At 36.5% G+C, this 14,418-nt stretch overlaps 4 protein-coding genes across 6 annotated transcripts; 3 read left to right on the top strand and 1 right to left on the bottom strand.

The window, feature by feature from the left end:
• Nucleotides 1–78: 78 nt before the first annotated feature.
• Nucleotides 79–3,697, top strand: LOC116129117 (lysM domain receptor-like kinase 4). The gene is made up of 2 exons (XM_031414873.1): nucleotides 79–3,439; nucleotides 3,622–3,697. Exon 1 carries the CDS (start codon nucleotides 951–953, stop codon nucleotides 2,865–2,867), a length of 1,917 nt encoding a protein of 638 aa, XP_031270733.1. The 5' UTR covers nucleotides 79–950; the 3' UTR covers nucleotides 2,868–3,439; nucleotides 3,622–3,697.
• LOC116129116 (lysM domain receptor-like kinase 4) lies at nucleotides 3,695–6,967 on the top strand. 3 transcript variants are annotated; one of them, XM_031414871.1, is made up of 2 exons: nucleotides 3,695–5,902; nucleotides 6,954–6,967. In XM_031414871.1, the coding sequence occupies exon 1, from the start codon at nucleotides 3,935–3,937 to the stop codon at nucleotides 5,861–5,863; it is 1,929 nt and encodes a 642-aa protein (XP_031270731.1). In that variant the 5' UTR covers nucleotides 3,695–3,934; the 3' UTR covers nucleotides 5,864–5,902; nucleotides 6,954–6,967. The 3 variants fall into 3 exon arrangements, with proteins under 3 accessions (XP_031270731.1, XP_031270730.1, XP_031270732.1); XM_031414870.1 differs by lacking the exon at nucleotides 6,954–6,967 and adding an exon at nucleotides 6,379–6,578; XM_031414872.1 differs by lacking the exon at nucleotides 6,954–6,967 and having other exon boundaries at nucleotides 3,695–4,058; nucleotides 4,221–6,002.
• Nucleotides 6,968–9,692: 2,725 nt separating this feature from the next.
• LOC116129161 (protein LYK5-like) lies at nucleotides 9,693–11,565 on the top strand. Its single transcript, XM_031414914.1, has one exon. The coding sequence runs from the start codon at nucleotides 9,693–9,695 to the stop codon at nucleotides 11,481–11,483; it is 1,791 nt and encodes a 596-aa protein (XP_031270774.1). The 3' UTR covers nucleotides 11,484–11,565.
• A 170-nt stretch (nucleotides 11,566–11,735) lies between these two features.
• Nucleotides 11,736–13,725, bottom strand: LOC116129160 (serine/threonine receptor-like kinase NFP). Its single transcript, XM_031414913.1, has one exon. The coding sequence runs from the start codon at nucleotides 13,723–13,725 to the stop codon at nucleotides 11,869–11,871; it is 1,857 nt and encodes a 618-aa protein (XP_031270773.1). The 3' UTR covers nucleotides 11,736–11,868.
• Nucleotides 13,726–14,418: the final 693 nt, after the last annotated feature.

The following is a 14,418-nucleotide window of genomic DNA, read 5'->3' as shown; positions in this document are numbered from 1 at the left end:
TCAGGCTTTAGAACTTATTTTTGGTCTCATTAGTTATCTCTTAAAGATTGTATACAAGTCGTAAATTTTTTAGGTCTAGATGGATTGTGAAATGTATGTTTTTCTAAGAACTCAACCGTTTTAGTGTTTCAAGCAAAGGGTTGATGACCGGAAGCAGTTAGGCAGAGGACATCTTGTCTTTCTCTCCAGAAAAAAATGGGTGTGGATTTCCTATTAACTTTGTGTTGTTCTTATGAGCATGTCATAAATTAGCACTTAGTTACTAAGTAGTTATTGATGATAGATGTGAATTTGAGTTGGGAAATTGAGGAACTTCCCCTGCATCATGGCCCAAAGTTGAACTTGATGGCTGCTTCTGACTTTTCCTTCTTCTTCTAGTGGAAATATCGCAGCAGATGCCACCTATGACGACAGTATTTAGAAATTGGTTGGATGGAATTTTTAAAGACAAATTTCTATTCGAATGGTGCTGATTTGTTGCGGTTGGAAGCCTTTGTAAACCATATTTGAACGTAAATTATTGCATATATACTATATTATTGATTTCATATGGCATTTAGATCTTCATATCTAGTTTTTTATTATTCGACCAAGTTTGTCTTATTCAAACCCTCATCTTCAATGAGTTTTTTAACTTTATCTGATCTTTAAGATTCATTTTTTTTTCTTATATATGGTTGGAGACTTGGAGTTGGAAATGGTATGGGGTGGGCTTGGTCAAACATAGAGGAAAAATACTTAACGCGTTCTACTATTCAAAACTCTTGGATGATGTTGCTGATGGTCGACCAATTAAGCACGTATTGAGTGCAGTCAGCATCGCCAATTCAACTTTGGGTTCTAGGAATAATGTTTTTTAGAAAGTAGGTTCAGAGTACAATCCATATATGATGCCTGGAAAAGTATTGTCAGTTTTTAAACATATTGGTGTACCATCTTTCTGATTGTCCATGTTCAATATGGGCTATCTCTGTCTAATTTCTATTTTCATTTTGTCCATGTTATGTTTCTGTTCCTTAAGTCATGCCCAACAGCCTTATGTAGGAATGGCAACAACGGATTGTAACAACGCAGATACTTCAAATTCTGTTCTTGGGTATTCCTGTAATGGCCTGAATAGGAGTTGCCAAGCTTACCTCATTTTCAGGTCTCTACCTCCTTTCGACTCTGTTGTTTCCATCTCCACACTCTTCGCCTCAGACCCATCTCAGCTTTCCCAAATAAATTCAGTTTCTGAGATAGCAACATTTGAGACAAATAAAATGGTGATAGTTCCTATCACCTGCTCTTGTTCAGGTCAGTATTACCAGGCTAACACATCTTATGTTATTAAGAGCGGAGACACTTATTTGTTGATTGCAAATAACCCCTTCCAAGGCTTGTCAACCTGTCAAGCACTCCAGGATCAAAACAGGAATGTCAGTAATAATTTACCTATTGGTACAAGAGTCGTTGTTCCTGTTAGATGTGCCTGCCCCACAAAGAACCAAACTGATGTGGGTGTTCAGTATCTGTTGAGCTACCTAGTCAAGACGGGTGATACTGTTGAAATCATTAGCACAAGATTTGGTGTGGATACTGGGAGGACTCTTGAAGCTAATAGGCTTTCTGAACAATCAACCATTTACCCCTTCACTACACTTCTAGTTCCTTTGGAAAATCCACCAGTGGATTCTCAAACAATAGAGTCACCGCCTCCACCTCCATCTTCAACTTCTAATTCTTCGTCCAGTGAAGGCTCAAAGAAAACATGGATTTATGTTGTAGTAGGGGTCCTTTCAGGAAGTACTCTTTTATTGATTTTGGGGACCATTATTTACTGTAAGTGCTTTGCTAGAAGTAATAACAAGGAGTCTGATTCAATTGTAGTCTCAAAGAGTTTTGAGGCACGTGAGAAACCAATGAAGAAAGAGCTGGATGAAGAATCTCAGGACTTCTTGGACAGTATGTCTAATATAGCTCAATCTCTGGAAGTTTACAATTTTAAAGAACTTCAATCTGCAACTGATAATTTCAGCCCCAGTTGTTTGATTAAAGGATCTGTTTATCGCGGCACAATAAATGGTGATTTTGCTGCCATTAAGAAAATGAACGGAGATGTGTCGAAGGAGATAAATTTGTTGAACAGGATCAATCATTCTAATCTCATCCGCTTATCTGGCATTTGTTTCAATGACGGCAATTGGTATCTGGTTTATGAGTTTGCTGTCAATGGACCCTTGAGTGACTGGATTTTCGACAATAAAAATGAAGGGAAGCTTCTGAATTGGGCACAAAGGATACAGATTGCATTGGATGTGGCCACAGGTCTCAACTATCTGCATAGCTTCACCAATCCTCCTCATGTTCATAAAGATATAAAGAGCAGTAATGTTCTTCTCGATGGTGATTTCAGGGCTAAAATTGCGAACTTTGCTCTAGCAAGGCCAACAGATGGGCAAGAAGGTGAGTTTGCCTTGACAAGGCACATTGTTGGGACTAAAGGTTTCATGGCTCCTGAGTATTTGGAAAATGGTCTAGTTTCCACAAAGCTTGATGTCTATGCATTTGGAGTTCTGATGCTGGAGATACTCACAGGGAAAGAGGCTACTGCATTATATGGTGAGGAGAATATGCATTTATCAGACGCCTTAAATATTGTACTAAACAATGAAGATGGACAAGAAAGTTTGAGGCACTTCATTGATCCTTCAGTGCAAGGGAACTACCCTCTAGAACTTGCCATTTTTGTGATCAGATTGGCCGATAGTTGTTTAAAGAAAAATCCTGCACATCGCCCTGCCATGGATGAAATAGTGCAGTCTCTCTCGAGAATCTTGAAGGCTTCACTGACATGGGAATTGCCAAACAACATCACAGGCTACTAGGGTTGTAGCGGAAGCTCTTAATAGAAGAAACTAAAAGTAGTTCTTGTAAGATTTAGGAAATTAGGTTCCCTTTTTTGTTTCCCTTCCTTCTGCTTTTATGATATGTTATTTTTAACTAAGACTGAAATCTCGTTTCTTTTACTATTGTAGTTTTTATATGTCTAATGAAATTTCATCCAGATTCTTGTAATCTCATTGATTTCAGGTCAAATCCAAAGGGTTATTCTTCTAGATGTATGAGTCATAGGCTCATAGCAATTAGATAGCTTGTTATAAAAGATTGTGAAAGTTTTAATAAGCATGTCTTTATTCCTCATTGGATTATGAATTTGTAGTAAACTGATTTAAAGATGATAGTTGTGAGTTGAAGTAAAACATTATACAGCTTTGATGAATTTTCCCTGCATCTTGGCTTAAAGTCAAATTTGAAGGCTGCTTTTTTCTGTTCTTCCGGCTAATGTCAGCAGTCAGCAATCAGCAATGTAAAAAATATTTTAAAGAGTGCTTGGATGAAGTGAGATAACAAATTACAACCCAAAGTGGTTCCGAATCATATTTGAATGCATTTTCAAGTAATAATCCATTATTGTTTATAATATTATTTTTGGAATGTGTCTCTGGCTCCATTGAGATTTCATATCTAATTGTTTATATTTCTGTTGAAGATCAAGTTTACATTATCTGAGCCATGAATTTTATCAATTTCTGAATGCCACCTGTCTTTAAGATTTTTCTTTTTTAATGCTTGGAGTAGTATGTTATGGACCTGACCAAACTTCTATGAAGCTCAATTCCTTGGCGTTAAGAACAAACATGCTAGAAGATGATAGTGATGGTCAACCATGCATGTAGTGGGTGTGGTCAACGGTTCAATATTCTTAATGATTCTTGCTTCTCATGACCCTGTTCCCAGAAATTTCGCACCACAAAGTCAACATCAAATCCTTGTGAAAATAGTTTCTCTTCAGGAAGTGGGTTTATAGAGCCCACATAAGGTGGTGTCTTGTCTTGATAAGTATTCATCTTTTTTCTAGCAATACATTGACTTGCCCCATTTTTTTTCTTCCATGTTCAACATGGCTTCCCTCACTCTCATTTCTGTTTTTTCTCTGTTGATGCTAAGATTCTGTTCTTTGATTTATGCTCAGCAGCCTTATGTTGGAAAAGCTACAACAGATTGCGACAACATAGGTATTTCAAATTCAAATTCTGTGCTTGGGTACTCCTGTAATGGCCTAATCAGGAATTGCCCAGCTTACCTTATCTTCAGATCTCAGCCTCCTTTCAACACAGTTGTTTCCATCTCTACACTCTTGAACTCTGACCCATCTCACCTCTCTCAAATAAATTCAGTTCCTGAGAGTGCCACGTTCGAATCAAATAAGTTGGTTATAGTTCCTGTCAACTGCTCTTGTTCAGGTCAGTATTACCAGGCAAACACTTCTTACGTTATTCAGCATGATAATACCCATTTCGTTATAGCAAATAATACCTTTCAAGGCTTGTCAACTTGTCAAGCTCTCAAGGAACAAAACAGGATTCTTACTAAGAATTTATACTCTGGTACAAGAATCACTGTTCCTCTGAGATGTGCCTGTCCCACGAAGAACCAATCTGATGTCAATCTCCATTATTTATTGAGCTACGTAGTCACTTGGCGTGATACTATTTCTGGTATTAGTGCAAGATTTGGTGCCGATACTGGGAGGACTCTTGAAGCTAATCGGCTTTCCGAGCAAGCACCTACCATTTATCCCTTCACTACAGTACTAGTGCCTTTACAAAATTTGCCATCAGATACTCAAACAATAGAGCCACCACCACCTCCATCTTCGCCTCCACCTCCGTCTCCATCTCCTAACTCTTCCTCCAATGAAAGCTCAAAGAAAAATTGGATTTATGCCATTGTAGGGATTCTTGCAGGAATTGCTCTTACATTGATCTTTGGTACCATTATTTTCTTTGTAATTTTTTGTCGAAGTAAGAAAGAGCCTGAGTCAATTATCGTCCCAAAGGTCGTTGAGGAACGTGAAAGACCATTAAACAAGAAGTTGGATGAAGAATCTCAGGACTTCTTGGACAGTATGTCTAGTATAGCTCAATCTCTGGAAGTGTACAATTTTAAAGAACTTCAATCTGCAACTGATAATTTCAGCCCCAGTTGTTTGATTAAAGGATCTGTTTATCGCGGCACAATAAATGGTGATTTTGCTGCCATTAAGAAAATGAACGGAGATGTGTCGAAGGAGATAAATTTATTGAACAAGATCAATCATTCTAGTCTAATCCGCCTATCTGGCATTTGTTTCAATGATGGGAATTGGTATTTGGTTTATGAGTTTGCTGACAATGGACCCTTGAGTGACTGGATTTATGACAACAAGAATGAAGGGAAGGTTTTGAATTGGGCACAAAGAATACAAATTGCATTGGATGTGGCCACAGGTCTTAACTATCTGCATAGCTTCACCAGCCCTCCTCATGTTCACCAGGATATCAATAGCAGTAATATCCTACTTGACAGTGATTTTAGGGCTAAAATAGCAAACTTTGCTCTAGCAAGGTCGACAGAGGGGAAGGAAGGTGAGTTTGCCTTGACAAGGCACATTGTAGGGACTAAAGGTTTTATGGCTCCCGAGTATTTGGAAAACGGTCTGGTTTCCACAAAGCTTGATGTCTATGCATTTGGAGTTCTGATGCTGGAGATACTCACTGGGAAAGAGGCTGCTGCATTGAATGGAGAAGAGAATATGTATTTATCAGATGCCTTGGATGTTGTGCTTAAAGATGGACAAGAGAATTTGCGGCACTTCGTAGATCACTCTATGCAAGGGAACTATCCTTCAGAACTTGCTATAATTGTGATCACAATGACCGAAAGTTGCTTGAAGAAAAATCCTACTCATCGCCCAGCCATGGATGAAATAGTGCAGTCTCTTTCGACAATCTTGAACGCTTCACTGACTTGGGAATTGTCAAACACCGTCTCACGCTAGACGCTACTAGATTGTAGTTGGAGCTCTTCAGGGAAAAAAGTAAGAACTTCAACTGTAATTTTTTGCAGCTTCTCTTTTTATGCCTTCCTCTTTGTTTTTTTAATGACTTAAGACTTTAAGTATTTATTTGTCTGGTTTTGTACCTCATTTTCATGCATTATAGTTCGAATTGTGATGCTAAAGTCTGCTACTAATCCAAGGAAAATGAAGAGTCGCATTAAAATCTCAGTTAATATATTCTTAAATTAATACTAGAAACTATTTTTCTCTTAACTTGTAAGACTATCAACTTCATCTTTCTCAAAGTCTCTTCCAATTACATCATCAAATTTTATGAATTGAATTTAGAAAGAAAGATAAGTGATTGAAACAATTTCACTCACCGGTTCCAAACACTACATGTTCTTCCAGAAATTTTCAATATTAACACTTTCAGCCAAAATTGACAAACGTTTCATAACAAATGATGAAGGATAGAAAATTATAATTTAATTTATTATTTTATTTTTCTATAGCACCAAGCCACCTCCTCATCCAAACAGGACCAAGCCCAGGTGACAACCAGCACATCTTCATCCAACAATTTCTGAGTATTTCAAATCCCACAACCAGAGGTTCTGGCAAAAGTCTTAGAAGGCAGCGGCTGTGACCTCAAGCAAGGCCGCCGTTGTGGTCTTCTGAGGCCAACCCAAGACCTCTCGTAGTGCATCTGGGCATTTTAATAACCACCTTCTGGGTATTTTGACAACCACCTCCTGGGTTTTTAACCACTGTGCGGCCTCTCGTTGAATTACTTCAGGTTTTCAGAATACATGTCAAACAAATCAATATCACATTAACATTACAGATGAAGACTCACAACTTTTGTCTAAAACAAGCAAGTTCTTTCTTCTGAAATGTTTCAAATGGCAATTTAACATGACAGCTAAATTGCTTGGTCCTAAATTTTCTTTCTTCAACAAATACAAAATGAAAACCTCCGCTAGTCAAGGATGGACGAATTTCCATAACCCTCGTTAAATTGAGTGTTATGCTTATTATTGATAAATTAGGTGGGTCAAAATAATATCACTAGTTTGTGCATTTACAGTTTGACGATCAACAATTGATTAGTATATAAAGGATAAGCAGGCTACATACAAAAGTCGGAAATGTTTGCTAAACACCAGGAAGCCATTAATTCTCTTTGAACAAAGCAAATATTACAATTCATTAAGTCATACTAGGATATAACTCTATTTATTAAATGTTGGGTTTTTTTTTACTTTTTTTTTTTCTTTCTTTGATAAATATTACACTTTAATATGTACCCTTAACCCATGATTAACACAATCCAAATTATCAGTCTAAAGCATGACAGACTTCGGATTTTTAGGTACTTATATTTCAGCTCCATCCTCGTTCACGCGCATAATATATCAACATCACCTCACTCCTAAATAATTAAAAAATAATTTTTTTCTTGATTTTCAACAAAACATCAATAAAAAATTCTCCAAGGAAAAAATCAACGACGTTTCTCAAGTTTAAGAGTCATTTTAAAGAGTATGCAGACTTTTTTTCCACCCAAGGTTTCCTTTAATGATATTTTCTAGTTAAAAAGTTTTACAATATTATTTTTTTAATTAAAATTAATATTTCATTATTATCCAAAGTTAATTTTGATGGTAAAATTTTTATTCGTCATCACTATTTGAACCTCTAATATCCTCTATATAAAACTCCTCTCGATGATTGTTAGTCACCACAAAGTAGGAGTTTCATATTCTTAATTAATGTTTAAATTAGGATAAATTTATCTACACTATTAAAATAATAGTGAAAAGAAATCAGTTTTAACTTATCCATTATCGTGAACACATCAATTTTAGAAACCATTTTTATTCTATTTGGTTAACCACTTAATCAACTGAGTTAAACATTTTTTAGATAGAAATTCGTTAATAAGACGTGTTATAAGAGGTAAGCATTTACTTTAAAATAGACATCTTTATCAAATAAATTAAAATCTCTGTGTCTTTGTCAAAATATAATTTTTTTAAAAGGCTATGTCTTTAACGAGGACTTAAAAATGATTAGTCTTTGCATGATTTGTCATGAGATATCAGTTTTATGATCATAATGCATACATTTCTTAACCTTTGTGCAAATTCAAATACAAATACAAGTTCTCTGTTGAAAATGCTCATACTAAATCCTNAAATAAATTAAAATCTCTATGTCTTTGTCAAAATATAATTTTTTTTTTTAAAAGGCTATGTCTTTAACGAGGACTTAAAAATGATTTGTGTTTGCATGATTTGTCATGAGAAATCAGTTTTATCATCATAATGCATACATTTCTTAACTTTTGTGCAAATTCAAATACAAATACAAGTTCTCTGTTGAAAATGCTCATACTAAATCCTGAGTGTTTTGCGTTTGCCCCCAAATTCTACATCAATGTCATGATATGGTATTTATGCAGATTTGCTCAAACTAGAATTGATATGGTTACATAATGAAGAGAATTGGCAACTATCTACTGGAAGTCTGGCAATATATTGATCTCAATTTCTAACTTTAATGAAATTATTTAAGGGATGAACAATTACCACTGCTTTTTGTTTAAAAATATATTAGGTCATATAAGTATACATGTTAATAAGTATATAACTCTATCGTCTCAAGAGGTTGATTTAATAGTCAAGAAGAACTATTTTTTTCATTGATTTTTAGAGCTCGAACATCTTGGGATTAACTATTATATTTACCTATATTCTTTTTCTACCTTTTTTTTTCTTTTTCTTTCTTTCTTTGATAAATATTACACTTTGATACATACAGTTAATCCATGATTAACACAATCCAAATTATCAGTCTAAACTCTAAAGCATGAGAGACTTCGGATTTTAAGGTACTTGTATTTCAGCCCGATCCTCATTCACGCGCATAATACGTCAACATCACTTCACTCCTAAATAATTAAATGCTTAATTAAAAAACATTTTTTTCTTAATTTTCAACAAAACATCAATAAAAAATAAAAAAAATTTCCTAGTAAAAAACCAACGGACCGTTTCTCAAGTTTAAGTCATTTTAAAGAGCAAACGACTTTTACCCACCCAAGTTTTGCCTTAATGACACTTCTTCGTTAAAAAAGTTTTAAAATATCATTTTTTAATCTAAAATTTATATTTTATTAATACTTAAAATACACTTTACTTTCTCAGCTGATCTTCGGCGAGTAACCAGAAGTCAGGGTAAGAAGGTTTTTATAGAGTAGAGATTGATGGGTTGAATAGTGGTGAATGATTGAATATTCGCCGCTAGAATCAGCATGACATTAACTAAGAACAAAAAAACCATAGTTTTGCGATGACTGACAATTGACAAGAAATCAAGTGTCAAAGTGAAAGGGGTTTCGTAGAAAGGATATCGGAGGTCCAAATGATAGTGACAGAAAAAATTTTTGCTGTCGAAATCAGCTTTAAATAGTAATGAAATATTAATTTTAGGTGGAAAAGTGGTATTTTAAAACTTTTAGGGAGAGAAAATGTCATTAAGGCAAAACTCGGGTGGGAAAAAGTCGTTAGTCCATTTTAAAATATATCTAAATTTGGTTAGTCAAGGATTGATTTGGACGATGTACCAACTAAAAAGCCTTTAAATAGACTAATTACTTAATTTTAAATCATTGGAGACTTGGTTTTTGAAAGCCTCTGGAAATCATACTAGGTCAAACATGGTTGTTATATCTATGTAAGACGTTAATGCACTTAGGCCTTGCAGGGTTAAACAATTTGATCAACTATCTTCCGACATATTGTTAAATCAAAGAAAGTTCCTTATGGATCAGATTCTGCTGGTTTTTTTCATTCTTTTCTGCTTTTTATTTTCAAACATCACTGCTCAACAAAGTTACTCAGGCAACTCAGTTCTGGACTGTGATAACACTGATGAAACAGGTCCATCTCCAGCTTTTCTTTACACTTGTAATGGTAAAAATCAATCCTGTGGAGCCTTTCTCATCTTCAAATCTCAACCTCCTTATGATACAGTCTCCACCATATCAAAACTCACATCTTCAGACCCATCTGAACTTGGTCGCATCAACGATATCTCAACTTTTACTGAAGTCTTACCTACAGATAAAGAGGTGATTGTTCCTGTAAATTGTTCCTGTTCAGGTCAGTATTATCAGGCCAACACCTCTTTCATTATTCCTACCATATATGACACTTATTTCACCATCGCCAATAACACATACCAGGGTCTGTCAACTTGTAACATTCTTATGCGTGAGAACAATTATAGTGCAACCAAATTACATCCTGGTTTGATTTTACAAGTACCACTTAGATGTGCTTGTCCCACAAATAATCAAACTGTAAATGGCACCAAATTTCTTTTTACATATTTGGTTAGCTGGGGTGATAATGTTCCTGATATTAGCAAGAGATTTAATGTTAGTAAAGAAAGTATAGTTTATGCCAATGGGTTTACTGAAGATGATCCACCTATATATCCCTTTACAACAATTCTTATTCCACTGCCAACTGAACCTTTAAGCTCCCAAACCATAATTCACCACTCTCCACCATCCAATTCTCCTCCATTTGTACCAAATGATAACCACAACAAGAAGAGGTCAAGGAAAGGGATTTATCTTTGGACTGGAATAGGAATTTCTCTGCTAGTCCTCTGCTTTGTTCTGTCTATAGTCTTATTCCATTTCAAAAAGAAGAAAGACAAGGCTTCACAAATCCATGGAGGGGGAAAAAAGAAACAGGATTTACCAGAGGGTTTCCTAGTTGATATTGCTACAGTCGATCAAGGATTGAAATTCTTCAGACATGAAGAATTGAATAAGGCTACCGAAAATTTCAGCACCGAAAATAAGATAAACGGTTCAGTTTATCGCGGGGTACTAGAAGGAAAAACAGTAGCAATAAAACAAATGAACAAAAATGTATCCAAGGAGGTGAATCTGCTGAAAAAGATCAACCACTTCAATCTGATCAGCCTCTGTGGAGCATGTGAGCATCAAGGGAGTTTTTACCTTGTTTATGAATTCATGGAGAACGGTTCTCTAAGGGATTGGCTCCAAAATAAGAGGTATCCGGAATTTGAGAGTTGGTATTACAGGTTTCAGATTGCTTTGGATGTTGCTTATGGACTTCATTATCTTCATAACTGCACTCATCCTGGATATGTGCACAAGGACATAAGCAGTAGCAATGTTTTGCTTGACAAAGATTTAAGGGCTAAGATTGCAAATTTCAGTCTCGCGCGTTCAGCTGTGAGGGAAGAAAGTGGGTATTCATCTGTAAGGAGTTCTTTCGGAACGAAAGGTTACATGGCACCTGAATATATGGAATATGGCTTGGTGACATATGAGATGGATACATATGCCTTCGGAGTTATTGTTCTGGAATTGCTTTCAGGAAAAGAAGCAGTTTATTTGCAGAATGGAAAAGAAGTGCTACTAGCTGAAGCAGCTTCTTCTATTATGGAAGGAAGAAATGCAGAAGCTAATCTTCGTTGCCTGATAGATCCTAATCTCCAAGCGGAAAACAAGATGCAACATGCTCAGCGTATGATAAAGTTAAGTCTAGCCTGCACGGCTGAAGAACCATAAAGCAGACCAAGCATGGCTGAAGTGGTTTCGTCCTTGATGAGGATTCAATTGGATATGCAAAGATCAGAACCTTTATTTTTGGAGCGGGTTTAAAGTATGATAAAGATGTCAACATTGCTTTCTTTCATTTTCTGATCACTTTGTTTTAAAATTGAATTGCAATAATCTTTAGTTCTGTAATACATGTTACAGAGGAAGTAAATAAGATATAAATGTAATTACAAGGTTGGTTTTATACTTACTAATGTTGCTATTCATACCAGGGAAACCAACTACAATAAAAATATGAGATAACCAAAATCAGAAAGAGTGTATACAGATATTTCATTATAATAAACATGAATAATATGAGATCTACTTTGGCAGATTACGTTAATTCAGTTCATCAACGAGCTTTGACTGGACTGATAACCTGAAGAACTTCTTCTGCTTCTAATCCAGTAGTCCAAGACCTTTCTAATGTCTCTGAAGAGTGAGCGAGAATGGAGAGGCCGAAGACGACTTCTCCCATACTTGGCCTTGACAAAGGCTTCTCCACAGTGCACGCCCTTGCCAATGTTGCCAAGCTCATCGCGCCATCAATTGGATAGAAGCTCTCCAAGTATGGGTCCATCCAATTTCTTAGTCTCTGCTCTCTCTTCTCTTCAATTTTCAAGACCTCGGATATCTCCTTCCACAGCATAAAAGTCTCACCGTTTTCTTTAGTCCTCATAGCTTTCTTTCCGGAAAGCAACTCTAACAGAACGACCCCAAAAGCAAACACGTCAACTTTTGGCATCACATCATTCGTGGCTGGTGTAGCCAATGAGAAATTTGCTATCTTGGCCTTAAACCGGCAGTCTAAAAGTATATTGGCTGTTCTGATATCCCGATGAACAATACTGGGTTGAGTATGTTCATGCATGTATTGCAGGCCATTGGCAACATCCAGTGCTACATGTAACCTCTGGCTCCAAGTAAGAAAAGCTGCAGATCCAGAAGAGGTTGAAGATTTGGGGTGCAACCACTTACCCAGCGACCCATTTTCAGCATATTCATAAACCAATAAGCGGTTTCCCTCAAAATCTGATGAGACACCTATCAATTTCACAAGATTAGCATGGTTTACTCTCTGTAGAATGCTTAGCTCCTCTGTGACATTTTCCTTGATATTCTTTACAGCTAGGACCTTTCCGTTAATGGTTGCCCTGTACACTGATCTTCCAATCCTGTACTGTTCACTTAGGTTCATGGTGGCCTCCATAATCACTTTAATCTCATACACGATTGGCTTGCTCAGATAGCCTGAAACCCCTGGAAGTAGTTTATCCTGTATAATCTTTGGCCCGAAACTTTCACTATTTCCAAATTTCTTCACTGGAATCAAATCAGAACTCTCCAAAGAGGAACCATTGCGACTCAATGTCCTTCTTCTTTTCCTGTGAAGACCATGAGTGTAAACCGCCCACGCTGCTAACAGTAAAATCAGAAAAGCACCTCCAATGCTTATAGCCGCGATCATAATGCAATGTTGTTTGGATTCTTTTCTTCTTGGAGGAGAAGGATATGATTGAGAGAGAACTGGTAGTTGTGACACTGGAATCAATACTGGTTGATATACTGCATCACTAAAATTTCTGTACTTATTTTCAGTTTCAATATCAGATGGTGATGCATTTAGGTTAGCACCTACATGCCATACATTATCAGTAGGCTGCCATACATAAGTAATTAGATATTCGATTCCCTTCTCCAAATGAGTCTTTGAAGGGCACTGACAGAACAAGGGAAAGGTCACATTTTCATCAACCTGCAAGAGGTTTGGATTCAGACTGGGATTCATCTCTTTCACAACTTGCCATTTGGTGAGGTTTTCGAATGAATTGATTGAAACTAAGTAATAGCTATCATCTTTCTTGATCTGATAAGTGATATTGGCAAAATATTGGTTTCCAGTGCAACCACAGGTTATAGGTACCAGCAGGAGTTGGTTTGGAAATAATAGTAAATCCTCAGAAACTAAGTTACTGGCTCTTGCAATCGACGAGCGATTGACCCCAAACAAAGAAGATATGTTACCCAGGTCCATGAATCCTGGTGACTGGGCAAGGTATGTGACATATGATTTGCATGAGGCAGGCGAATTTGTAGAGCATGAAAAGTCTGTTCCGTTAACGGGTGGTGATTGAGCTTTGATGTGGGTGACGAGGAATGACAAAAACAAGAAAAAAAGAGCTTCCCAGGAAAGCAAAGAAATTGTCATTGATCTGAGCTTGGTAGGTTGAGCAGTTGGTAGTTAATGTTTACGAGTGTTATATGATAGAAAGCTGTTTGTGGAGTCTCACTTCAGGTTGATAGAAAAGTTTAGCAGATTGCTATCATGAAACTTTCGATCCTAATAAAAATGATTCCCTGAATAAAATCCAAGGGCTTTTGTCGTTAGCTTTGATTGGAAATGGTTCTCATTGTTTTCTCCTCCTATACGACATTTTCAGACGCATAAAAGTACTTGGTATAGCACTATCTGAGATATAGTCATGCGCAAAAGAAAATCAAAGGCGACGAAACCTCTATTTCTTTCTCATTTTTCAGGAATATGTTCCCTTTTCGCTAAATATCCGTCATAATCATCTGATTAATTTAATTAAAGAACCGTTGGCGACGGCAAGCAGTTGTCCTTCCTACACATTAAAAATTAAGAAGTCAGCTAGCCGTTTTTCTGTAAACAACTAATATGATGGCTACACTAGGATTGTTTAATACAGCAAAAGAATATTCTGATCGTTCCTGCACTGTAGCGTCATTACTCAATGACAAGACCTAATATACAGATGCCCGATCCAGAGATTTCCAATGTGCTACCACAAGTTCTTACATGTAGGATTCTACTGCCCCCTGACCACCTGCAGTTTGGTTGGTTGGAAACATCCACTGAAGTTGGGGGTTTAAATCCTTT

Source organism: Pistacia vera, unplaced genomic scaffold, assembly GCF_008641045.1.
Source record: "Pistacia vera cultivar Batoury unplaced genomic scaffold, PisVer_v2 Contig208, whole genome shotgun sequence".
NCBI classification, from domain to species: Eukaryota; Viridiplantae; Streptophyta; class Magnoliopsida; order Sapindales; family Anacardiaceae; genus Pistacia; species Pistacia vera.
Note: the sequence above shows the minus strand (reverse complement) of the source record. Positions and strands in the feature narration are given on the sequence as shown.